Raw genomic sequence first — 25,623 nt, 5'->3', positions numbered from 1 at the left:
TCTCAGCTTCACATTCATTATACATGAGAGAGGACTCAATCCTCTCTGTTAACACAAACAGATTCTAATGTACCATACATTTGATGAATTGCTTGATCAATTATGCAGTGGTGTCTAAATATACTCCTTATCTCAGCTCTCATTCACACGCACAGACTGTTTTATGAGACCATGTAACGTGGGACAGATGTGGGGGCCCAGAGGCTGCAGCATGTGGCTTTTTACATTCCTCTCACTGACCGTGGCTGTAAACTCATGCAGGTTGAGAACAGCAGCAAATCTTCAGTCTGGCAATCGCAGCACATTTTTCCAAGGAAGTGACAAGCTGGACTCTTGAGTGGAACGCTGCTGTTGCTCTCCTTTTCACTTTCATCAGTGCTTTAATGCCCAGTTAACTGAAGTAATTGGTCTGACTGTCACGGAGGCTGTTTTCATACATATGGCTCAGTGGTCAGAGAGAAGGAAAGAGAGGAGAGGGTAGTAAGTGGGGGGGAAATATGAGCAGGAGAAGCTGAGACACCCTGCCTTCACTCCTCCCTGTAGCTCCCACACAGAGACACAGGCAGAGGGAGAGGGTTCCTACATTAAAACAAGCTGCCTGTTTCCCTTTCCACATCTGTTTCTCATGCTGATGGCAGGATATAACCTGTAAAACAACAATGCTCGGTAATAGACACTGAGGGGGAAGGTAATGACTCTGAATCAGCAGATTCAGCTACTTGCCAGAGTTTTATCAACAAATGTGACACCCCCCCTTTCAAAGAGTATGTTGTCATGAGAATTTACAAGAGAAAGTGGGAGTGACTGATGGAGGTGGAGAGAGGGCAGTTGGACAGGAAGTTTGGAGAAAAATAATGTAGTTTGACAACTGAAAGGAAGATGTAATAATACTTGCAGATGAGAAGGTTGACATGCGAGGGAAAGAGTTTGTGATAAAATAAGCATATATGAAGGAGTGTCTGCTGGCGGACTGAATTCAACCCCTTTGCTCCTGGTGGAAATAATCACAGTCGGAAAAAGGCTGAGATGATGTGGACAGCAACTGTCCTCCTGCTGCTTTTTCCTCCGCTTCTGTCCTCTGCAGTATGTATGATGATGCATGCCATAAATGTTTTTAATTTGTCTTTGTCATCTGTGTTATCGCTCAAACTTCTATCAGGAATTACAGCAGGAAGCTATAAATTATGAGTTGCAAGTGAGCTGATTTAAAGGCTTCAAGAAGTGCCCGTGTGATCATAGAGATTTAGGAGTAAGCCATGAATTCCTCTCTTCTATTAGTATTACTATCTTTGAAATATTCATGGTATGAATTTGTGTTTTAAGGAAAACAAGTACTATTAGCAAAATATACAGGTAAGAGTATCTGTTATGCAAATATACATTTTCATAGTTTTACATAGTGTATGTAGACTTCTTTTGCTGATGCAATAATGTGTGAGCAGCACTTGCCGAAGTTTGTTTTAGGTGGAGCTAAGTTTAACTCCTTATTAGTGCTGAGCAATTTTATATGATCAAACATCAATCTTTCAAAAAAAGTTTTCCACACGACTGCACAGAGTCCTGTGGAAAAGTTTCCATTTGAAGTGTACTGGAGTAGAACAATAAGTAAATGCTTCAAAGCTGTATTCATTGTTGGTTACAGATCTCTTTCAGGTTATTGCAGTTACTCTCAGCCAAGCATGATATTTGACCTAAAGCCCTGCTGATCCCGTGACGAAAGCTTCTGTTTTTTTCTCCTTCTTCAGTTGGTGGTAGAGGAGTCAGAGCGCAAGAGCAAATCAGGACTCTGTGCTGTCAAAAACACTTAAAGTGTCTACTTTCTAATTCAGGGGACTGAAGAAAAAACATTTAAAAAAATGTCGGTAGCATGTTTAAAATAAGAAACTATGTACCATATTAAAAGAAGTAAACAAACACAAACAAAACACTGACATTTGTCCTCTAATGCTCCATTGGAGTCATACTTTCCAGGCTGGTTACACATTAGACATTAAATAAGTGCTGACTTATATCTGTGGATTAAACTCTCTCATTGTCCTTCTCTCCTGAAATCAAGGACAGAGAAAACAGAGGCAATTTAAACCAATCAGAATTGGTCAATCAAGGCTTCTCTGATGCTCCTGTCAAAGACCAGAGATCTTTTGGCGAGGTCAAAGGTCAGAACTCATGCAGTATCCCATGTGACATCACTGTCAAGCTCCTGCGAGATGAGAAACACTCCATCTGTGGTAATGTCTTTTCTCTTTCCTTGTGTTATTGTTAGCCTCGTCATCTTCATATTTTATTCAGTGTGTGTGTGTGTGTGTGTGTGTGTGTGTGTGTGTGTGTGTTCAGGTCAGTTGCAGCAGTCTTTGCTGGCTTTTGGACGCAGCACCCGGAAACTGATGAGGGACGTGATGGAGGAGCAACAGAGAGCTCTGGACATCCTCAGCAGTCAGGTGAAAATTGAGTCTGTTTTCCTCTGTTGGAGGTGTTTCTGAGCGCTGGATTGGCTGAATGTATTTACTGTGATGTCCCATTTCCAGGTCACAGAGCTGATGACCAAAGTGCAGACACTCAGCTCTGAAGTTCAGAGAAGCAACACTGAGATGTACTCCATGAAACCCGTGCAATCTCATGGTAACACAAACACATACTATGATGATCATGAAGTTTAAAAGACATGGGTGCTAACTTGTAATAAAGAGTTACTAATAACAACAAGCTGAATTAAAAGTCCAGGCTTCATTTCATTGTTCATTAGCAGCTTCATTTTTATTAGAATGCCTTTGATTCAAAGTTGAAAATAATCATTAGTTGATCTTGTACATGATGGAGCCCAAACTGTTTCAGTTTGTCTCCTTTTCCAGTTTTTCTCTGATTGGTTGACCGTTACAAAAAGAAGGTTTGAAGAATAGGTTCAACCCAGAACTGTGGGGCTGCGATGACCATATTAGGGATGTCCCTTCTCTTTGACATCACACAGAGCCAAGGGCTAAGTTTAATATGAGTATCCAGAACTGTAACTGTATACTATATGTGGAATGTGATGTAATGAGAAACGCTGTGCCTTCCTTTAAGGACATCTTGAAATCTGGTGCATGAATTTGTACAGTATTTCAAAATGAGATACCCAGTATTTCAGTTTCATAAAATGGTACTTTCAGCATCAAATCAAAGCAGCACAGGCCTAAATACAAAACCTTTATCCCCTATTATGGATTAAAAATAAATCAATAATAGCCACATCCTTTGTACTTGTGAAGCTTTAACTATCCAAACCAAAGCTAATAAATAAAGGTTATTCTCTTAAAGTTCTGAGTTCACAAACTGAATGAGTAAAGTCTCTTGATTTTCTCTTTAACATGTCACAGACTACAAACTGGCGGTGCAATACTAAATCTTTATCTGTCTTTAAAAGTCAGTATTTCTATAAGAACATGACAGCACATGGCATTTTTCTATAATGTGTTTGTAAAGGTTTTTTCTGACCTATGAAGCTGAAAACTGCTCTAACCCATGCATGCATTTAATCCTTCAATACATCAGAAATATTCAAAATCAGCATATTTGGAGATGCATATTTTCCACTAGACACTGAATTGCACTACTAACCTGTAAATCTTATCATGAATCAGTAGTTTGTGCCTCATTTGAGTGAGTCAAGGAGGAAAAAACAGCTCTGACGAATATCTAATGATTGTTTGGCAGAAAGAGATAATTAATGTAATTTATATCATGCTTAGTGACTAATAAGAGAAATCCACATTCATTCACATCATTAGTGACTGTAAATCAAAAATATACATTTAATTAAAATGCACTCCTGATGAAAAAGAGTGTTGTTTGCATTGATTAGGACGAGACTGCAGTGACATCAAGGACAACCTGATGTCAGTTGTCCCCAAGATCCCCAGCGGCATTTACATAGTCCACCCAGAGAATACTGATTCTTCATTTGAGGTATATGTACATAATTCATTCAATCATTCACAGTGAGTCATTCACTCTGTGGTCACCACCTAAAGCAAAGCTTGTCCTGCAGGTGTTCTGTGAGATGGACTATATGGGAGGTGGATGGACAGTGATGCAGAGGAGGACTGATGGTTTAACTGACTTCAAAAGATCCTGGGCCGATTATGTTGATGGCTTCGGACATCTTGCAGGTTGTACATTATAAAAGAGACCCTTTTTGAGGTTGCACTGTAAAAATAATGTCAGAAGGCACAAGCTATGCAAGCTAGATGCTCAGAATATAGTACCAGTCAAAAGTTTGGACACACTTATCCATTTATATGAATGGGTGAGTGTGCCCAAACTGGTACTGGTACTGTATATTAGTAAAAAAAATGCTTTGGGAAACATTGCCCAACACGATGATCACTCTTTGCATGATTAAGCATTCAATTAATGTAATTTAAAGGAATAATTTGACATTTTGTGAAATTTGCTTGTTTATTTTCTTGTTATGCCAGTGTACTTAAAACAGCAGCTGTGCACACTGTACATAAAAGATGGCTGTAACCACAGTGACATCATCTACATCATGTGACCATAGTTGGATGACTGGGTGGCGCTTGGGAGCTATTGGCTAAAGCTAAAGTTGGTTAGCTTAGCTAACACCCTCAATTTACTGTGACATGAAACAGGATGCTAATTTTGGCTAGCAAAAAATAAAATAGATTTAAAGTAAAATGTACAAACTGTGCAGTGAAGTGAATGACACAAATTTGCACTGGGTAACAGGAATAGAGGAGAGTTAAAATATTTCAGTCCTGTTGAAAAGTTCACTCTGCAATATGTCATGAAAGTCGATTAGCTGGAAGATAAAAAATGACGGACGATCTTATTGGCAGCATTTGAGTCCAACTTTGCTTTCAGATAAACAGGAAAAAAAGGGAGAGGACTTAGAGAAAATTGTAAAATTGTTCTAAAAATATCTCACTGTAAATTTACTCCAGTTATCAGGTGTCCTCCTCCTCATCCTGTTGGCTGTTGAGGGGAATATTCGTGGGTTTCCAATGCAATTGTATTCGTGTGAGTAACGTGTGAACTTGAGAAGCTTAGTTTTGTCTTGCATCACCTATTATTCCTAAGCAACCAAGCCCATAATTATGCCTAACTTTAAGCCTTAATACAATCTAAATGGGTGAGTTACAGGTGAGTTTTATCTTTCGGGATGGACTTTTTTGTGGACTCAGTCTTACACAGCCATTGGAGGAACTGCAGCCCGTTGGCTTTATTTTTAAGCCACGGTTTCTGCTTGAGCTGCACATGAAGTCTTGCTAGCCTAGCCTGAAGACTACAGAGGAAATGGTAAAAAAGCATATAGAAAACATGTTGCAGTTTTACAGGCTGCTACTGTGATTGCAGTCATTCAGTCTTTGAAAAGAGCAGGCTATAGCTGTTGTCTTCTGTTCCCAGTCTTTATGCAAGGCTTAGTTAACCTGTTGAATGTAGCTCCATAGCATTTCCACACTGTCTCTTTTTTTATCAAACTAGATAAGAACTATATATTTCACTTAGTGTCTATGATAATGGCAAAATCTCTCTTCTTGTGTTTTTGTTTTAGGAGAACACTGGTTGGGCCTGAAGAAGGTGTTTCATATAGTAAACCAGAAAGACACGCGATTCCAGCTTCACATTGCTCTAGTCTCCCACGATGATGTCACCTCTTATGCATCATATGATGACTTCCGCCTTGACAGCGATACACAGTTTTTCAGTATACACCTGGGCAGATATGCTGGAAGTGCAGGTATGGCTTCATAAATCAAACCTTACAAAACAAATGTTTTTAAATATTTGTCAAAGTCCAAATTAAACTTTACGTCTGCTTATTTTGTGCCTCTTGCATGGATTTCTGTGTGTTCTTGGTGCAGGTGATGCATTTCGAGGCTATGACCAGGAACAGAACCAGGACACAGCTCCGTTCAGCGCCTCAGATGTGGACAATGACGGCTGCAATCCTTTCTGCTCCATTGGCAATTGCACGGTAGAGAGCTGTAGCATTCACTACAACCACACCGGGTGGTGGTTCAATCAGTGTGGCCTGGCAAACCTCAATGGCTCTCCTGAAGATGCAGAACGGAACCAGGGACAGAGGATGCACATCCTGTGGGACACCTGGAGACACAGTGGAGTCCCTTATACTATCAAATCTGTCACCATGAAGATCAGGAGGATTGCAACCAATAACTGAGAGCTGACTGGGAGAACTGCATCACTGTATGACTGAAAGCTTTAATAAAACAGGGCACAATTCTCTTGGGCTCCCATTTTCATTGTATCACCTCATTGTAACCAGCAACCTTTTCTGAAAGTATTCCTATAAGGCAGTGCTTCTCAAACTGTGAGGCAGGCACCACTGATGTGGCATAGAGCCACTGCAGGTGGGGCATGGGTGACCAGGGGAATATATGGAGTTTATAGGTAATAATAAAAAAAATTTTTCTTATGGTATCCTTCTTCTTCTAGCTTTAGAAGTCGCTACAGAGCATAATCCATCTCCATCTCAACCTTTCCCTGCATCCTCCTCTGTCATGGCAGCCTTCTGCTTGTCCTCCTTCACTACATCCACAGATATCCTCTGTGGTCTTCCGCAGACCTATATTTAACTAAAATCCAATATGGGTCCTTTCTGATAAGTTTTGGGGGCATGAACTATTTTTTGGCTTCAGTAGTTTGCCAAACTTTTTTTCAACTAATATCAATTTTCAAATTTTGTTAGGAGCTGCCAGTCTAAACAGGGAGCCAGAGCCTAATGATATAAAAGATGGAATTGTAAAATCTCCCATATTGGGTTGACACATCAGGTAGTCCTCATCTTCCATCTGCTTCCTTCTTTTCACTCCTAGTCCTTTTCATTTTTTTTAAACTGTCATCACTGCTGAACAAACAAAGTGTAAAGTCTGTCTTTTTGGACTCATTTTCTTCAGTCATGAAATTCTTTTGCTTTTTGCTCTTAGACACCATGCTTTTCTCTTACAACAATTTTGCTGCTTTCTCCACGATACACCTCTAACTTGTGACACGAATGCTGCCACATGCCTCCCAGTTTAAAATAATTTGGAGTCACTGACATACATATGATGGTAAGGACAAAAACTGGCCCATTTTTACCTGTCAAGCACTTACTATGAGCCCCTATGCCAGAAAATCACTTAAACCAATGCATTCCAGTAGGTGGTGCTGTGAATCTCAACATAGTGCGTTACCTGAGACCTCCAGTACAAGCGGGATATGAGTATGTATATACCTGTGAATCACTCCAGCAACCTATTTGGACAGTGGTGAAAAAAAAATCTGCAAACATGAAACCTAAGTTGTAATTAAAATGAAAATATCCTTGAACATAAATCTAACCAATCACAGTGGTAACCTGTTTTTAAACTTGAAAGAAATCAGTGCCTTGATCAGTAAAGAGTCACTGTAATGGTCACCTGATCAAACAGAATCAAACCCTGACCTCCCCAGATAAATACGTTGGGAAGCCAGCGTGCTGTTGTTGCTTCAGACACCCAGAGTGGCCTGCCTGCTTCACAATCAAATCAGTGGATTGCAGAGAAAAGGTTACCGAGGTTACAGCTGCACACTTGGACTTCTCCTTCCCTGAGGTCACCTTCACACAGAAGTGTGACAATGAATCAGCCCTCTGATTCAGCTCAGTGTGACCACCGTGTAGAAGCAGCTAGCCGAAACCTCCTGGGTTCACTCCTTCAGGTTCATCACCCCCGTGGTGTGTTCAGTACTGTTAAAGACTTCCTGTTTCAGTAATTTCTTTTTTTTTTTTTAAATTGATGATTCAATCAGGAAAATATTTTGTCCATCAAAACTTTTAAGCGCTCCAAGAATTAGACACTGTCAAAGTCTCCAGATGAGCACCGGACACTTTGCAGCTGTAATGAAAGCTGCAGCCTCTTGAGCACGCTGGCAGAAACACAGAAACTGCTGTTGTGATCTCACAGGCGTCCAACAAACCAGCAGTGACACTGATCTCGAATCATTCCCACACTGGAGAAAGAAAAGACAGAAATAAGAAAAAAAAAAAACCCTCAGCCTGGATTGTATCTAATTTTAATTGTTATTGTAAGAGAGGAGAGGTCAAGAGGAGGGAAACAATGGGGGGTTAGAAGAGAGAAGGAGGTGCAGGTTCAGGTTGGTTTATTGGACAAAGAACAGTTGCTTCCATACAGGAAACAGTTTGGTCCGGGCCTTTGTGTTTTCTTGTTCCGCCTCTCCTCCTCCTTCAGATTTCAGCCCAACAAAACCTGAACTATGAAAAAGTATCTTTAAATCAGAGCGGCTCCATCATTTCAAGTTATGTCTTTAAAGTAGACTGCTTAGGTAACTCTTCTCCAGGTAGCTGCAGCAATGTGTGGCTTACATGTACAGAGTCCTGTTGGTGCCAAAGTTTATTTTGTGTGTACATGCGTGATAAGCGTGTGTTTGTGCTTGTGTGTTTTAGTGTCACTGATTCAGGTGATAACACTGAAGGATCTCTGGCTCTTTGTGTGGTCTGGTATGTGCACATGACACCACAGTTAATCAATACGCACACACAGACAGACAGACAGGCACACACACACACATGAGGAGGACCCACAAAGGACTGTCCAGGTACTTGTCCACTCAGTGCCCCTCAATAAGAGTGTGTATGTTTGGGCTGACAGTGTTTACATACAGATTTTAGGTCTGTTCTGTTCAGACGAGGAAGTCTTAACAAAAACTCACAATGGTGACATTTGTCAGAGTTTAGCCCCATTCCCCTGACCGTTCTCCCAGTGAAATGTGACGCTGTTATGCCATGAAACTGACTAATCTTCAGCAATCAAGCCCTTAAAAGGCAATTTTCACTGCTGCAATTGCACATCAGAGACCCTGCTGTATCAAATTGTTTCATGCTGAGAATTTTGTGTAATGTAAGGGGCTGTTTCGTGTGAAATTCAGCTTGAAAGCAGATAAAAAAAGAGCTCAGCTAAAATAGAGACAATAAAGCAGAAGACACTTTGCCCCCACAAAAATGCAACAAAGAGATACTAAAAGCTGGATTGCAGTGTGTGCATCCAGCATACGTGTGTGTGCGCGCGTGTGTGTCTGTGTGTGTGTGTGTGTGTGTGATTGGGTACAGAGTTTTCCCACACTGGACCGGGATCAGTTGAGAGTGGGAGCACACAGGAAGCAAAGTCTACAGGGAATTTAAACCCTGAGGAATTTCATCTGCTGTTCATCAGCCATCAGTCACTCCTGCACGCATGTACACACGCACACTAAAAATCTCACCACGTACTCTAAACAATGCGGTTTAAAATAGCATCTTACGATGCGAGCATTACAGCTATTGGCAAGACACTATGAGAATATTTAGCTTCTTTAATCATTTTTTTTTTAAATTAGCCTTTATTCCCACAACTACTGCTGAGTAATTTTTAAAGAAAGAGATAAAAGACTTGGTAGACTCAGCTGAAAGAACTGAGACAAATGGGGCCCTACATCACCAGTAACTGAGTGACCCTGACCTTCCTTCCACATCTGTGAAGTTCAATGTGTCATGTAAGTAAAAGTATAGTGGGACCCAGAAGGATGCATTCTTTCTCAAGGACACAGAAAAAAAACAGAGGGGGAGGGCGACGGAGAGAGGGAGAGACAGACGTGGCACAGGCACTTGATTAGTCTTTCACATGAAACGGGATCAGAGCGTCTACTGTTGATCACCTCCAGGATGAACCACAGACCGCTTGCAGCCCATCGAACCAGCCGGACTGTAGGTTACATCGACAGCCCCAGAGCCCGGAGTCGTGATAACCTGCTCATGTATGATGATTTTGGAGAGGAAACATGTTGCTCCGGACGATGCCTTGGGTAAGTCTGCCAGATGTGTAGCAGGCAGGTGTGCTCATCCTCTGCAAGTTTCTGTTAAAATCATGGAAAAATTATAGATTTATGTTAGACGCTTTATTTCTTACAACAATTATTTCAACAAATGCACGTTTGCTCGCTGGAGAGTTATTTTCCTGTTAAACTCATATTTGAATGTAACATTTCAAACAAGTTACATAATCGAAATGATTAAATGTGAACGGCAGATAAGGAGCTGAGTTAAAAGCTGCTATGAGTTCAGCACGTCCAGTCATAATTTTATACTTTGTTTTATGGAAATGCAATTTTTACCCCAATATTCAAAATTCCACAAAATAAAGCACGACAGGTTTTAAATGACTCAAAAGATGAAACAAGGTGAAGATTAAAAAAAATATTTGGACACCTGGCGACACTTCCACCAACGATTGACTGATTGCAGATTATGGTAGGCAAGGTTATTTTTTAGCCATAGATGAATGAGGTGTGATTCAGTGCTCTCTCAGTGGTAATAGGCTGTAAACTGGGAAATTAACTTCTCTGTGTCTCTCTCATCACCAGCTGTGTGGGTGACGCAGATCCACTGTTCTGGTGTCTTTGCTTCACAGTTAGCATTGTAGCGTATTGGTACCACTATAGTTAGATTAGAGGATGTGCTGCAAACAGGCCAGACAAGTTATGCTACTCCGGAGGAGGGTCTGTGGAGTGGACAGAATGCCAGGGTTGGTGGAGACGGGGTAGGTGGTTGGCAGTCAAAGTGGAAGCCCTCAGGTGGCATTCCCTTAACCCCTTGCTGTGGTTGGAATCCAGAGCAGTCAGATACTTACTGCCAAATTATTCTTAGTGGGACAACTCAGGAATAGATGTGGTGGGAGCTGACCTCGACAGCAGTCTGGTGCTGAAGATATGTCAGCAGGCTTGGGAGCAGGCGAGATGATGGCAAGCTTAAACCAAGAAATACAGGAGATGTCAGGAAGCAAATTAAGGAACCTGCAGGAACCGTTGTTGCCACCTTTTACCAAATAAAGTCAGTTAACTTAGGATTCTTTAAAGAGATGTAAAGCTGTATTTGGTCTATTTATGACAAAAATGAACAATTAAATCCCACCATCATCTTAAGCCAATAACATACAAACTAAGTGGGGATAAAGTAACTACAGTGTGTATAAATTCCTGTGTGGACAATACAAAGAGTGTTTTTTATGTTTCTGGCAGCCACAGTAACTCTGAGAGACAGCTTATGGCTCGTCTCACCGCTGCTAAACGACGCCAGGCTCTTCGTGGTCCTGCCTACATGTTCTCAGCTCCCTCAGTCAGCCTGTCAGAGGTTGAACAGCGTTTCCTGGAAGCAGCTGAATACGGCAACATACCAGAGGTGCGGCGTATGCTGCTGCATATACCCAACTTGAATGTCAACGCTGTTGACTACATGGGCCAAAATGCACTGCAGCTGGCTGTGGCCAACGAACATCTGGAGGTGACGGAGCTGCTGCTGGGGAGGGCAGATTTGGCCAGAGTGGGCGACGCTCTCCTTTTAGCCATCAGTAAGACCTGAATATTTGAATATGTATGAACAAAAACACGTTATGGGTTAATCACACAGAAAGACTGAGATTGCAGAACTCTCTATTAGTCAAAACTTCCAAAGATTTCAGGTACCACACATGACACGTCATGCTTGACAGGATGGAAGCATAGTTATGTAACAGTTTATCTCTAATGGAGTCTTATAATTTACATAGTGTGTCTCTATAATTTAGTGACATTGCATAATAATTTATGAGTATTGACTCAAAAATTAGGGTACTTCAAAATGATATATAATACATACAATACTGCCAGGCTGAACTTTAAATAGTCTTCAGGAATCATTCTCCAGGCTTCTTGAAGGACATCCAAAGCTCTTCTTTGGATGTTGGCTGCCTTTTTTCACATTCTCTGTCAAGATGATCCCACGCTGCTTCAAAAATGTTGAGGTCTGAGCTCGTGGGGAGGCCAATCCATGACTGATAGAGTTCCACTGTGTACTTTTCTATACAGGTATGCTTTGACTGCATTGGCAGTGTGTGTTTGGGATCATTGTCCTGCCAAAAAATGAGACTTCTGGCAGTCAGATGTTTTCCCTGATGGTATTGCATGGTGGATCAAAATCTGATGGTACTTTTCAGTGTTCATAATTTCATCAACTTTTACAAGATCTTCAACACCAGTGGCTGAAATGCAGCCCCAAACCATGACAGAGTGTTTTACAGATGGACACTCACTGATCTACCTCGCTCCCCTGTACATACTGACAACAATTTGAACAAAAAAAAAAAAATTCATATTTGGGTTCTTCACTCCATCAGACCTGTTGCCACTCATTTTCAGTCCAGTTCTTGTGTAATGTGGCATATCTCAGCCTTTTCTTTCTGTTTCCCTTTCTTAAGAATGCCTTCTTGACAGCCACCCTTCCACTGAGACTATTTCTGATGAGGTTTCAGTGAACAGTAGATGGATCAGCTGAAGGGGCAAATACATCTCTTGGGTCTTGTGTCAGGTCTGGATTTTTTTCCTATTTCTTTTAAGGACACAACTTTCAAATACTGTTCATCTGCTGTAGGTAATTTTTAGGTCTGTCACTTCTTTTGTCCTCCACTTGTCCAGTTTCCTCAAAGTTTTTAAAAACACACTGTACACCATACCAAGATATGCCAAGTTTTTGGCTAATAGCTCTTTGGGAATCACCTTATTGGTGCAAAAATACTATTTTTATGCCTGTCAAACTATGTTAGTGTTGGCATTTTTTGTAGATTTAACAAAAAAAAAAGTGACAAAATGAAATGGACTGAAAATTAGTGAAAAAGCAGCCAATATCTGAGCAAAAGTATTTAAAGACCTTCAGAAAGCCTGGACAACTAATGCTCAAGACCACTTTAAAAATTACAAAAAAGTCTGGCTCCTCTGGAGCGAAATAGAAAGAAATGAGGGGCAACTCAAGACATTTGCACAGTGCTGTGTATACTATATACTGTAGTATATCCCAGTGAAGTTTAGGAGCCAGTTTAAGGTAACCAAAACAGATGACCAGCTTTTGCAAAATCCTGTCCAGAGTACAAAATACTAGACAATAAGTCTTATCTGTTAGTAATTACATGAAGGTATTTTATTGGCAAGTAGCAATTTTTTATGTTTACAACCAAACCTACACACTTGCTTAAGAATGTGTATGAGGTTTTAAACGAGACAGCATTAAAGGTTAGTTCTGCTAATCAGTAAAGAAAGAAACCTAAACACATAAGGTTAAAGAAGAAGCTTTTTTTCCCCTTCAGCAAGTCATCATTTTAAAAACCCTGAAGTTACATCCCTCTGTCTTTATTTTTTTACAATTTCCAAAACCTGTGACTGGCTGAGTAGTACATCAGGGGTTCCTAAAGTGTGGCCTGTGGGCCAGTAGGAAGCACTGCCATGAATGCACTACTATACATTTAATTTCCCCACAGTTTATGTCTCACTATGACACAGCAACTCAATACAAGTCTATGGGACTATTTTTCTTCATTACAGCAGGCTGAACATTTCTCATGTTAACAGGTACAGCTGATGTTAAAAATAATGTAACAGCTACTTTACTAAAGGTTAAAAAAAAAACCAAACCAAAACAAACACAAGAAAAAACCTCAAACCAGTCCAAAAACTATAACAATGAACACAAAATACTGCAAACTAAATGCTATGTGAGCCAGCTTTACAGACACTGCATCCACAGTTAATGCCATTAAGAGTCAGCAAGTTTAGCAATAGCAATGTGACAGGAAGTTGTACCACCAACAGGTTTGCTCTGTGTGTGTTATAGGTAAAGGTTATGTCCGTATCACAGAGGCCCTGCTGGGTCACCAAGCATTTAGAGACGCCCGTCGTCTGACAGCGAGCCCTGCTCAGGCAGACATGTTGGATGACTTCTATGCTTATGATGAAGATGGGACAAGGTATGGCAGTAAGACAGAGGCATTAATAAAAAGTTCCTGACATTGCAGGACTCTCCCTAATATCCTGTTTCAAAGGCTTTTTTGTGCTTTCATCATGCAGTGGTGAACTACACAGACATTCATTTCCCCAAGCCTTTTTTTTTAAACCAAGTTTGTTTGTATTAAAGAAAATAAGTTTAGAAATCTTGGCAGCTGGATTTTGTAGCAAATCATTCTCCTGTTTACAGTCTTTGTTCTAAGCTGAGACAGTTCTGGCTGTAGCTTCATATTTAAAATGATGTGATATTTTATATCTAATCTAACTCAGAACAAGAAAGCAAATGCATTTATTGCACAAATGTCATAGTGACACACACACACACACACACACACACACACACACACACACACACACACACACACACACACACACACACACACACACACACACACACACAGCTATTTTATCTTTGTAAAGTCAACAACAAGAAGTTAACATTAGGGGGAGGTGAGAGCCCTGGAGGGAGCAAAGAGATAAATGCTTAAATGTGACTGGAAACAGTGATAGTGAAGTATTACTGACGCAGTGTGACTGGGTCCTTCTGCCGCTTTTCCTTTTTTTTTTTTTTGTTATTTGGCAGAAAGTTTCAGCGTTCTCTAAATGTGTCTACATCTAGCTGTCATGAAAATGCTGAAACTGTGGCCCCGGGCGCCTGCTGGGAACGAGCTGAGGTGAATGCTGGTGCTGTGTAAATGTGTATTGTCTGTATGTTTTTGGGTGTGTAAATTCCCGCAGATTTTCTCATGATGTGACTCCAGTGATACTGGCTGCAGACTGTCAGGAATATGAAATAGTTCACACCCTGCTAAGTAAAGGGGCTCGCATCGATCCTCCTCACGACTACTTCTGTGGCTGCGACTCGTGCAACTACCAGCAGCAGTTTGACTCCTTCAGCCACTCCCGATCAAGGATCAATGCCTACAGAGGACTCGCAAGTCCTGCTTACCTCTCCCTGTCTAATGAGGATCCAGTGCTTGCTGCACTGGAGCTCAGCAACGAACTGGCCATGCTGGCTAATATTGAGAAAGAATTTAAGGTACAAATCCAGCAGCTTATTCTGTTATCACTGCTGTACACATACCCAAAAGAGCAGCTGGCAATAAAAAATATCCACAAACATTTTATGAGTCTGGATCTCATGCTCACGCTTGACATTTTTGGTTTGACACACAAGCAACTGCTGTTATTTTTGCTGGTCTCAGAGTACCAGAGTTTGCTGTGGGTACTGTATAATAAATAAATAGCAGGATGTCTGGGCACAGAGGTCCTGCAAATTCATTATCAGTGCATCAAAAGTCTGGTTAAACAAATTTGACTGTGTGTTACTCCAATGTCTGTGCTGTTGCTCCTTATAATAAAAAATCACATTTCCCTTAAAACCTAGAGTTGCATTTTCTACAAAATCCTGGCTCATTAGGATGCCATCTGATGGACTGATCTGTTTTTTTTTCAATTTCAAAATGTTCCAAGTCAACTGCAACAATAATGACAGTTTTATATCCAGTATCTTAGCACTTCATCTTAAATGTTTCCCTTACTGATGCACATTTTTCCTCCCTCATGTTTCTAGAATGACTACTCCCACCTGTCGAGCCAGTGTAAGGACTATGTGGTGGGCCTTCTGGACCTGTGTCGCAGCACAGAGGAAGTGGAGGCCATACTGAATGGAGAAACGGACTCTGAAGACAGCTATGATGTACCGGGTCGCCCTTCCCTCACACGGCTCAAATTAGCCATCAAATATGAACTCAAAAAGGTCAGTATGTCCTCAAACAGGCAATGACACAGAGGCTGGATGAAACATGGGTTTCCTGAGCATGTATAAGGTATTGCAATTATTTATCTGTGTTACAAATTCAGCAAAATGCATATAGATTGATTTCCTACCATCAGTTGATGATATCTCATCACTAAAACTAAACTGCAATTTTCATACAAATATATAGATCATTTGCACTAGGAGATTCTCAAACTAAAATTGTGGTCTTTGGCATCCGAACAGTCTCAGTGATGTGTCATTCTTGAGTGTATAAAGTATATATCGGGCAATATATTGCCCGGTATTAGCTATTTGGTGATATATCTGTATTGGCAAATAATTTTGATTTATTGGCTGATAAAGAAAAACTAAAGACAAGACGAGAGAAACACTTCTCAACCATGTTATGATTGTTGTTGCATAATTTTTCTACTATCTAATAAAAGCCCCCCCATAACAGATTAGGCTTAGGGGGGCAGCAGCCTAAGTAGAGAAGCCCAGACCTCCCTCTTCCCACCCACCTCCTCCAGCTCATCCAGGGGGACATCGAGGCATTCCCAGGCTTGCCTGGGGCCTCATCCCAGTAGGACATGCCCGGAACACCTCACCCAAGAGGTGCCCAGGAGGCATCCTAGTCAGATGCCTGAACCACCTCAGCTGGCTACTGTTACTCCAGAATGACTGCACTCCTCACCCTATCTCTAAGGCAGAGGCCAGCCACCTTTGGAGGAAGCTCATTTCTGCCACTTGTATCTGCCATCTTGTTCTTTCGGTCACTACCCAAAGCTCGTGACCATAGGTCAGGTTAGGGATGTAGACTGACCGGTAAATCAACAGCTTCGCTTTCACACTCAGTTCCCTCTTCACCATGACAGACCATGCAGTGTCCGCATCACTGCAGACACAGCCCCAATCTGTCTGTCAATTTCCCGCTTCCTTCTCCCGTCACTCGTGAGCAAGATCGAGAGATACATAAACTGCACTTGGGGCAGCAACTCATCCCTGAGCCGGAGTGGGCACTCCACCCTTTTCCGGCTGTAGACCATGGCCTCAGACTTAGAGGTGCTAATTCTCATGCCAGCTGCTTCACACTTGACTATGAATCATTCCACTGCAAGCTGGAGGCCACCACCTGATGAAGCTAACAGGACCGCATCATCCGCAAAAGCAGAGATGATATTCTGAGACCACCAAGGTGGAAGCCTTTCACCACTTGGCCACACCTAGAAACTCTGTCAATAATATGAACAGAATCTGTGACAAAGAGCAGCCCTGAGTGAGTTCAACACCAACAGGGAATGAGTCTGACTTACTGCTGGCAATTTGGACCAAGCTCTTGCTGCGGCTGTACAGGGACTGAATGGCCTGCAGCAACAACCCAGACACCCCATACTTCCACAGCACCCCCACACAGGATACCCCGAGAGAACCGGTCAATTGCTTTCTCCATGTCCACAAAACACATGTAGACTGGATGGGCAAACTCCCATGCACACTCGAATATCCTCAAGAGTGTAAAGAGCTGGTCCAGTGTTCCGTGACAAGGATGAAAACTGCATTCTTCCTCTTGAATCTGAGGTTTAACTAATGGATGAACCCTCCTTTCCAGGACCCTGGCATAGACCTTACTGGGGAGGCATAAAGCTTGCAGCTGCAAGTGGGTCTCACTGTCATTGCCCACATGAGCATTGAAGTCTCCCAGTAGGACGATGGAGTCACTGGATGGAGCACCCTCGAGCACCCTGCCCAGGGACTCCAAAAAGGGTGGGTACTCTTAACTGTCATTTGGTGCATAAGCACAGACAACAGTCAGGTCCTGTTCCCCAGCCTGAAGGTACAGGGAAGCAACCCTCTCATCTACTGTTGAAAGCTCCAACGCATAGGGAGTAAGCTGAGGGCATACAAGAATACCCACCCCAGCTTGCCACCTCTCACCGAGGGCAAGTCCAAACTGGAACAGAGTCCAGCCCCTCTCCAGGCAGTGGCGGCTTCAGAAATATTTTTACTGAGGGAGCTATGAAGGATCATTTGTTCTATCAGTTCTCAACACACACAGACACAAGTCATTTTTTTGGGGGTGCTATGGGGGTGCTATGACTTTTCCAGGGGGAGCTATAGCACCCCCAGCGGCCCCCTGGCGCCACCACTGTCTCCAGGAGGCTGGTTCCAGAGCCCAGGCCATGCGTCGAGGTGAGCCCAACTATATCTAGCCAGTATCTCTCAACCTCACGCACTGGCTCCGGCTCCTTCCCCACCAGAGAGGTGATATTCCATATCCCGATAGCCAGTCACGATAGCCGGGATCCGTCTGTCATGGCCTCCATCCTTGGCTGCTGCCCGACACACATTGCACCCAACCTCTACGACCCTCAAACATGATTTCTGCTTTTCTCTGTATCATATATACAAAAATAGAGCTTCTTTGAGCTGTAGACTGCTAATCACACTTTGAGGATGCAACCTTGAGCTTCTAGTACCCTTTATTTTTATCTTTTCATCTGTGCCTTTCAGTTTGTGGCTCATCCTAACTGCCAGCAGCAGCTGCTGAGTATCTGGTATGAGAACCTGCCTGGCCTGAGACAACAAACCACTGCCATCAAACTGCTGGTGGTGCTGGCAGTGGCTATAGGACTGCCTGGACTGTCTGTGGCTTATTGGATTGCCCCTTGCAGCAGAGTACGTGATATTTAATCCCAAATATCCATCTGTCCATCCTTAAATATTATTCACGGTATAAACTTTCCTCTCATCTTCCTGTTGTTCCATTTCTCATTCTAAGGTGGGGAAAGTGATGCGTAGCCCCTTCATGAAGTTTGTGGCTCATGCTTCATCCTTCACAATTTTCCTGGGTCTTCTCATCCTGAATGCTGCTGACCGCTTTGCAGGCACCACCCTGCTGCCAAACATGACACACCATCAGCACCCAGGAAGCTCTCAAGGCAACTCTGACCCGCTGCTGCTCTACCGGATGACCACAACACCCTTCACCTGGATGGAGATGCTTATCATCTCATGGGTTATTGGTGAGCATAAGATAATAATAATAATAATAATAATAATAATAATAATAATAATAATAATAATAATAATAATAATAATAATAATAATAATAAAACATCTATAACATCATGTTATTTGACTTGTGCTGCTGCTGCAGGTATGATTTGGGCTGAGGTAAAGGAGATCTGGAGTCAAGGACCAGGGGAGTACCTGGTTGAACCCTGGAACTTCTTGGACTTTGGGATGCTGGCCATCTTCCTGGCTTCTTTTAGCTGCCGCTTCTCCGCTCTGAGACATGCTAACTTAGCACAGGCCTACGTCTCCTCACGCTACACAACACTGATTAACGTCACACTGCCCCCTGAGATACACTACTTTACTCTGGGTGAGCATTTCCACACATCTATGACACAAATAAAATGATTTGCTTAGTTTATTACCAACAAATGTAGTTCCAAATTGTTACACTAAATCAGCCGCCATGTTCAAACCATCTGCCTAGTAATGTGCAGGGATAAGGGATGTGTCCTGTTTTGTCTCACTCTTGGCTGATATCAGTGGACTGAGCTTGTTCCTGAACATCCTGTGTGTGCGCTGTGTTTTTTGTTGAGTTTGCAGGCTCTTTGTTGTGTTCTTAAGTCTTTTTAGAACAGTGCAGCAGGGTCCACTTTCCTGCTGGGTAACATTACTGCCATTGGGGATTTTCACTGGCATGAGGTGATGTAATTAGTCTACAACAATGTTTTACAACAAAGTTTTACAGCAGAAGATTATTTTATAAAAAAGGACGTTATTCACTCCATATGTCAGTGGTTTAATCAGTGTATTGAAGCAAAGTGCCAATTATCATTGTTACCTTAGCTTTTCTTGTCCTGGGAAGATAAATTTCCTTTTTTCTGCCTCTTTAATAAAAACAAGCTGAAATTCAGGAGATTTAATAACACATCCTTTCTTAAATGGCAGATTCAGTGCTCACCCTGTGCTAATTTATTCAAATATCCTCTTCAATCTGCCTTAATAGAATAATTGCAGGCTTTAAAGGTGATTCAAAGGCAATTTCCTGACTCGTGCTCGTGTTTTTTGTAGCTCGTATCTACTGGTTGCCGTCAGATCCTCAGCTGGTCTCAGAGGGCCTGTACGCGGTTGCAGTGGTGCTGAGCTTCTCTCGGATTGCTTATATCCTCACAGCCAATGAGAGCTTCGGTCCACTGCAGATCTCTTTAGGGAGGACAGTCAAGGACATATTTAAGTTCATGGTCATCTTCATCTTGGTCTTTCTGGCATTCATGATTGGCATGTTCAACCTGTACTCTTATTACCTGGGGGCAAAGCAAAATGACGCCTTTACAACGTAAGTCATTACCAGCGCACACCTGCATTTGTTTTTACACAGGTTTTGAGTTTACACTGTAAATTCTTCTTTTTAAAATCAACTTGCACAGACGCTTTGATCACAAATCTTGATTTGATTCTTGATCCGTGATGGATTACCAAACCTAACCAAACCAAGAATATTACAGTAAGGTTTCAAAGATAATTTATGTCCTGACTCAGACGTGGCCTTGATTTATAACTATTCTTATCCAAGATCTGAGAGCTGTTTGTTTAGTAGGCCTGCTCATTTTGTGGTTACATTTAAAAGAAAGCCCAACATTTTTGTGGCTTGTCACCATTTAAAACTAAGTCCTTGGGACTCCTTATCACTGGTTGTGGCTATAGTGTTAACACAACTTATCATCAGTGCAACCAAGAGGGATTTGATCTTATAGCTGAAGAATTTTTTGAGGTCAGAAAAAGTTAAAATATCCTGCATTTAAACTTATGCAGCAGTACTAAAAAGAATCTCACATTTACCTCTGGACCCATTAGCACAAATAGTTGCATCTAAAATTGTCCACAGCCATAACAGAGTTCTACAAAAATATGACATGTTGTCTCAGAAGCAGGTTTGTTGTGGCTGCAAAGCGATTTTTCAAAAATTCATGTTAAACTTTATATGTTTGCACAATAACGTACATACTGTTCTGAATTCTGTAATTGTGAGTCTCAAAAACATTTTGCCCTTGTGTTGCTCTTTTATAAAGAGTATCTCTGATGTTCTGATGATGAATGGCAGGTTTGAATTCAAAAATAACTCCTCTCTGGTCTCTCTCTGTCCCTTTATTTGTCTGTGCACCTGCCCAGCCTGGAGGAGAGCTTCAAGACATTGTTCTGGGCTATATTTGGACTGTCTGAGGTCAGATCCGTGGTGATCAACAACGGACACAAATTCATCGAGAACATTGGTTACGTCCTGTACGGGGTTTACAACGTTACCATGGTGATAGTGTTGCTCAACATGCTCATTGCCATGATTAACAGTTCCTTCCAGGAGATTGAGGTACATCACTAAAACAGTAAACAGCCTCTGACGCAAGTTCACAAAATCTTCCTCACCTCAGCCCCAACCAGTTGCAGCAGATGACTGCCCCTCCCTGAGCCTGGGAGTTTTTTCTTCCCACTGTCGCCAAGTGCTTGCTCATAGGGGGTCTTTTTTGACTGCTGGGTTTTCTCTGTAATTATTGTAGGGTCTTTATCTTACAGTATAATGCGCCTTGAGGCATCTGTTGTGATTTGGTGTTACATAAATAAAATAAAATAAAATTGAACTGAACTAAACTGAAATGTGAAGCACGGCCTGAAAAAGCATGGCCCACCATCACATGAAGCACATATGCTTATGGTGTTAAAAAGGGAAACAAACCACTTTCATTTATTTGTATCAAATAAAGTATAATATAATTAAAAGAAATTCATTCCTTTTCCCTTACCCAGCAAACATGCCTGTGTGGACCCACAGTGGGTAGCCGTGGGTGAACTGTGGGGCTCTGTGGGCAGGGAAAACCCACACTTATCCCACATGGGCTCCAATTGGGTGTTTCTGCACAGGGCTGACAGCAGTATATGTTTATAGGTTTGGGCTCCAACTATGCATAGAAATGATTTATTAAACTGTCAGAAAGATGAGGCTGAGAGAAGGCGACAGATTGAAAACCCTCAGTAAAATGTAAGTTAAACTGGATCTTATTGATATACTTACAAATGAACTCAGGAAGTGAAAAATATCCATTTTGGACAACTGGATAACTTGTTTGATAGGATTTGAGTTTTTCCTTTTTTTTTGTTCTTTGAGGAAGTGGCTTCCTAGTGTAGTGGTTTACATGTTTGCCTAAAAAGTAAAAGATCCCTGATTTGAGCTTGTCAGGAGACATAAATCCCCTGGGGGTTGTGTCAGGAGGGCATCTGGTCGCCTTTTTTTAAGCAACATTCTGGTCCACACTCTGTCCCAACTAGTGGTGGTAATGCACCATGGGGCTTTTTTTCCCTCTGTCCTCTCAAACATGATTAATTCCTTCCCTTTCCCCATACATTTCCCTTTTCCCTCTCTTTTTTTAGGATGATGCTGACGTTGAGTGGAAGTTTGCTCGTGCAAAACTGTGGTTCTCCTACTTCGAGGAGGGAAGGACCCTCCCTGTGCCCTTTAACCTGGTCCCTAGCCCAAAATCTATGGCCGGACTGGCCACAGCCATCAAGGCCCTGCTTCTGCAGTTAGTCGAAGGACACAATGAGGAGAAAACTGAGACCCAACTCAACCAGGTATCACACAATACTGAAGTGCACTATATCCTGCATTTATCCTTTCGCTGCCTCAGATATAATGTGATATAATCTGTTTAGCATTAGTGGCAGAGTCTGAGCACCTCCCAGTGGTTTTATTGCTGCACCACAAGCTGCATCTCAGACCCTCTTTCCTCCAGGCAAGTTTGACCAGTTAAACTCATTTGAGCTCAATCTTACAGCTTGGAGTAAGCAAAAACTCAGTATATGGTGCTTCTACCAGCCGAACCAGATATCAGGTATGTGTGTGTAAATTTCACTATGTTATAAAATACAATTTTATTTATTTTTATTTTGTGCATCATAGATCTCAATATACTATTGCAGTAAATAATATTTAATGAGATAAATGATACTTTTTTGTTTCACTGTGGTAGTTTACACATAAGATTCTGTTCATTGTACCCATTTGAAAGACTTTGAAGCCTTTTTCTTGTACTGGTTGCAGAAGATCATGAAGCGCCTGATAAAGCGGTACATCATCAAAGCCCAAGCAGACAGAGAGAGTGATGACATCACTGAAGGTAAAATAATAAATTTGTCATTTGTCATCATCTGTTTGTATACACTAAGAAATAGAGGGACAAGAATGGACCTAAAAAGGTACAAAGGCTTGTCCCTCCAGCTGTACCTCATCAGGTACATAATTTGTACCTTTTTAATGGGTACACCTTTGTACCTGTATATAAAGGTACATATTTGTCACTACAGGTACAGAAATGTTCTTTTAAAGGTACAGACAATAAGGTACAAAATTATTCCGAGGTTCAGAGGTACAGTACAATGTTGTACTCCACTAGGGTACAGCTGGAGCGACAAAGCCTTTGTACCTTTTTAGGTCCATTCTTGTTCCTCTGTTTCTTAGTGTGTATCTATTTTTGTTTTTTAAATCCAGGAGAGCTGAAAGAGATCAAGCAGGACATCTCCAGTTTGCGATATGAGCTGCTGGAAGAAAAAGCACAGAACATGGAGACGCTTGATGGCCTGCTGAGGAGGCTGGGAGAGATCAGTACATCTTCATCATAGCACTGCCTGTTGCTCTGACTCGTACATTAACGTGTAGAGCTCAAAGATTAAGTGCCTGTTCACTGTCAAAGAATGCTGGTACACACAGTGACAAAACATTACAATTTATGTATGTGAATATAAAAATTAAAATGTATGTGACCAACAGCTTGATATACATTATTTGGAAAGTGCACACAATTTAATGTTTGAAAATGACCTATTAGTACTGTGCAAAAGTCTTGAGTCGCCCCCTCATTTCTTTCTATTTTACTTCCAAGCAGCCAGACTTTCTTGTAATTTTTTAAAGGTCTGAAGGTCTTTCAAAGTTTTTCTTTGTTCATTGGCTGCTTTTTTACTCACTTTCAGTCCAGTTCATGTACCTGATTGTTTTCAGAGGAATGCTTTTTTCTTGTTAAACCAATTAGAACTGACCTATGAATCGCAAAATGCACCTAACATCAAGAGATGAACCAGCGTTGCGTCTACACATGACAGACAACTTAGCAAAGAACCAATTTTTAATTGCATCTTTAGGCACTTTGTTTCTAGCAGTATGTTGCAAAAAAACTCAATTTGCTACAATTTCTTTAGTTAACTGCAAAAAATGCCAAGGATAACAGTTTGACAGGCATAAAATTATATTTTTGCACCAACAAGGTGAGCTATTTGCCCACAACCTGGCATATCTTGGCATGGTGTGCAGTGTGTCCTTAAAAAAAAAAAAACAATGGACAAGTGGAGGGCAAAAGAAGAAGCGCGAGACCTAAATAACTGCAACAGATGAACAGTAGCTATGTCCTTAAGAAACAGGAAAACAAAAATCCAGCAAAGATCTGATAGATGCATCTGACCATCGATCCATCTACTGTTCACTGACGTCTCATCAGGGTGGCTCAGCGGATGAGCAGGCAACCATGTTTGCCATGTGGCAGTGCAGGTAACCTGGGTTTGTGTCCTAACCTCTGGCAATTTACTGCATGTCTTCTGCATTCCTGTCTCTCTCCCCTGTACACTAATGATTGAAGCTGCAAAGGCCAAAAAATAAAAAAAAGGAATGAAATGAAATAGTCTCAGTGGAAGGGTGGCTGTCAAGAAGCCATTCTTAAGGAATAGAAACAGGGAGAAAAGGCTGAGGTATGTCAAATTACAAAATACTGGAGGCTGCCCTCCAGTCTTTAGGTGGCACAAAACCCCTTGAAGCACAAGTCCTAGAACACACAATTACCAGGTCTCAGTAGGTAACAGTGGGGTGCATATGAGCCTTAGTGACTTTATTCACCATATCAATTTAAAACCAAATGCAAAGTAAGAATCAGGAATAAGAAATGCTAAAATCATGATAAATATAAAGCACTGAGAATATTGTCACTTTCTGTGATTGGCATTATTACGGTTATTTAGAATACAGTCATAGTCTATATATAGTCACAGTCTATGACTGTATTCTCAACTCAATAACTTGTTAGCTTTTACATGTTATATGCCATGGAAATAACACTGGAAGCCGACTTACTAGAGTGACTGAGATGCTGTTATACACATACAGCAAATTCTTAGACTCGTTTTATCCATCCCAGAACCGCCTGGTTGTTTGATGCTATTTTTGCTGGGAGGTTATAAACTGAAAAGACAAATTATTTATAGTACATTAGCTGAGTGATATTTTACCTCAAACATGCAGCACAATCCACAGTGTTATGTGGACTTTAAATGACCAAGCAGTGATTTTTGTGTTATTGTTTATTTCAGGAGGTCAAGATTTTAACTGACTTGTTTATTAGTGCATGCAGGAACATAAAAATATGTCCTTTCAACCCCATAAGGAAATGAGAATTATTTTACTAGACCTAAAAAAGCTTGGCTTCCAGTGACCCTGCTGAGTGAGTTTCAGACCCACCCATATAATAATTTTTTTTATTGACAAAACTAAGCAACAATCACAATCACTGAAAAAACAAAACAAAAAAACCCCCAGACTTTATGTGTGGCGAGTTGCCAATGTTCCAATATTGGAGCAGAAACTAATTTGGCTGTAGGTTGAAAAGTTGAAAATTAAACATTTGTCTGCAACACTTTGTAGAATTTTGCCCAATGAACATATTCCAATTGCTTGTTGTTCCTGATAAATAAGGGATGACAAGCAATTAATCTTAATCCTGAATGTACTGCATTTCCTGAAGATTTTAATTAGCTGTAAGAAATGTGAAATTATCCAAATTTAAAGAAGACTTTGTAAAACTCAATAAACATCTGGTGAAAGGGAAAAATTATTTCCAGCCTTTGACTGATTCCCATATAATCAAGTACTAGAAATTACAAGGATTTTTGCATTTAATCTCATAATTCAACCACAA

At 41.3% G+C, this 25,623-nt stretch overlaps 2 protein-coding genes across 6 annotated transcripts; both read left to right on the top strand.

Moving 5' to 3' along the window:
* Nucleotides 1-829: 829 nt before the first annotated feature.
* angptl5 (angiopoietin-like 5) lies at nt 830-6,245 on the top strand. Its single transcript, XM_030747021.1, has 8 exons — nt 830-1,083; nt 2,057-2,228; nt 2,335-2,438; nt 2,526-2,619; nt 3,839-3,942; nt 4,025-4,145; nt 5,552-5,737; nt 5,862-6,245. Exons 1-8 carry the CDS (start codon nt 1,027-1,029, stop codon nt 6,179-6,181), a joined length of 1,158 nt encoding a protein of 385 aa, XP_030602881.1. The 5' UTR covers nt 830-1,026; the 3' UTR covers nt 6,182-6,245.
* Nucleotides 6,246-9,639: 3,394 nt separating this feature from the next.
* Nucleotides 9,640-23,421, top strand: trpc6a (transient receptor potential cation channel, subfamily C, member 6a). 5 transcript variants are annotated; one of them, XM_030746036.1, is made up of 14 exons: nt 9,641-9,840; nt 11,053-11,381; nt 13,673-13,805; nt 14,581-14,881; nt 15,416-15,601; nt 18,116-18,280; nt 18,384-18,627; nt 18,762-18,989; nt 19,691-19,955; nt 20,789-20,984; nt 22,040-22,240; nt 22,444-22,500; nt 22,710-22,785; nt 23,157-23,421. In XM_030746036.1, exons 1-14 carry the CDS (start codon nt 9,701-9,703, stop codon nt 23,285-23,287), a joined length of 2,652 nt encoding a protein of 883 aa, XP_030601896.1. In that variant the 5' UTR covers nt 9,641-9,700; the 3' UTR covers nt 23,288-23,421. The 5 variants fall into 5 exon arrangements, with proteins under 5 accessions (XP_030601898.1, XP_030601896.1, XP_030601897.1 ...); XM_030746037.1 differs by lacking the exon at nt 14,581-14,881 and adding an exon at nt 14,426-14,516; XM_030746039.1 differs by lacking the exon at nt 9,641-9,840 and adding an exon at nt 12,267-12,376 and having other exon boundaries at nt 11,254-11,381.
* The last annotated feature ends 2,202 nt before the right edge of the window (nt 23,422-25,623 follow it).

The sequence above is a fragment of the Archocentrus centrarchus genome, chromosome 14 (genome assembly GCF_007364275.1).
Source record: "Archocentrus centrarchus isolate MPI-CPG fArcCen1 chromosome 14, fArcCen1, whole genome shotgun sequence".
NCBI lineage: Eukaryota > Metazoa > Chordata > Actinopteri > Cichliformes > Cichlidae > Archocentrus > Archocentrus centrarchus.
This window is presented reverse-complemented; position numbering and strand designations above follow the sequence as displayed.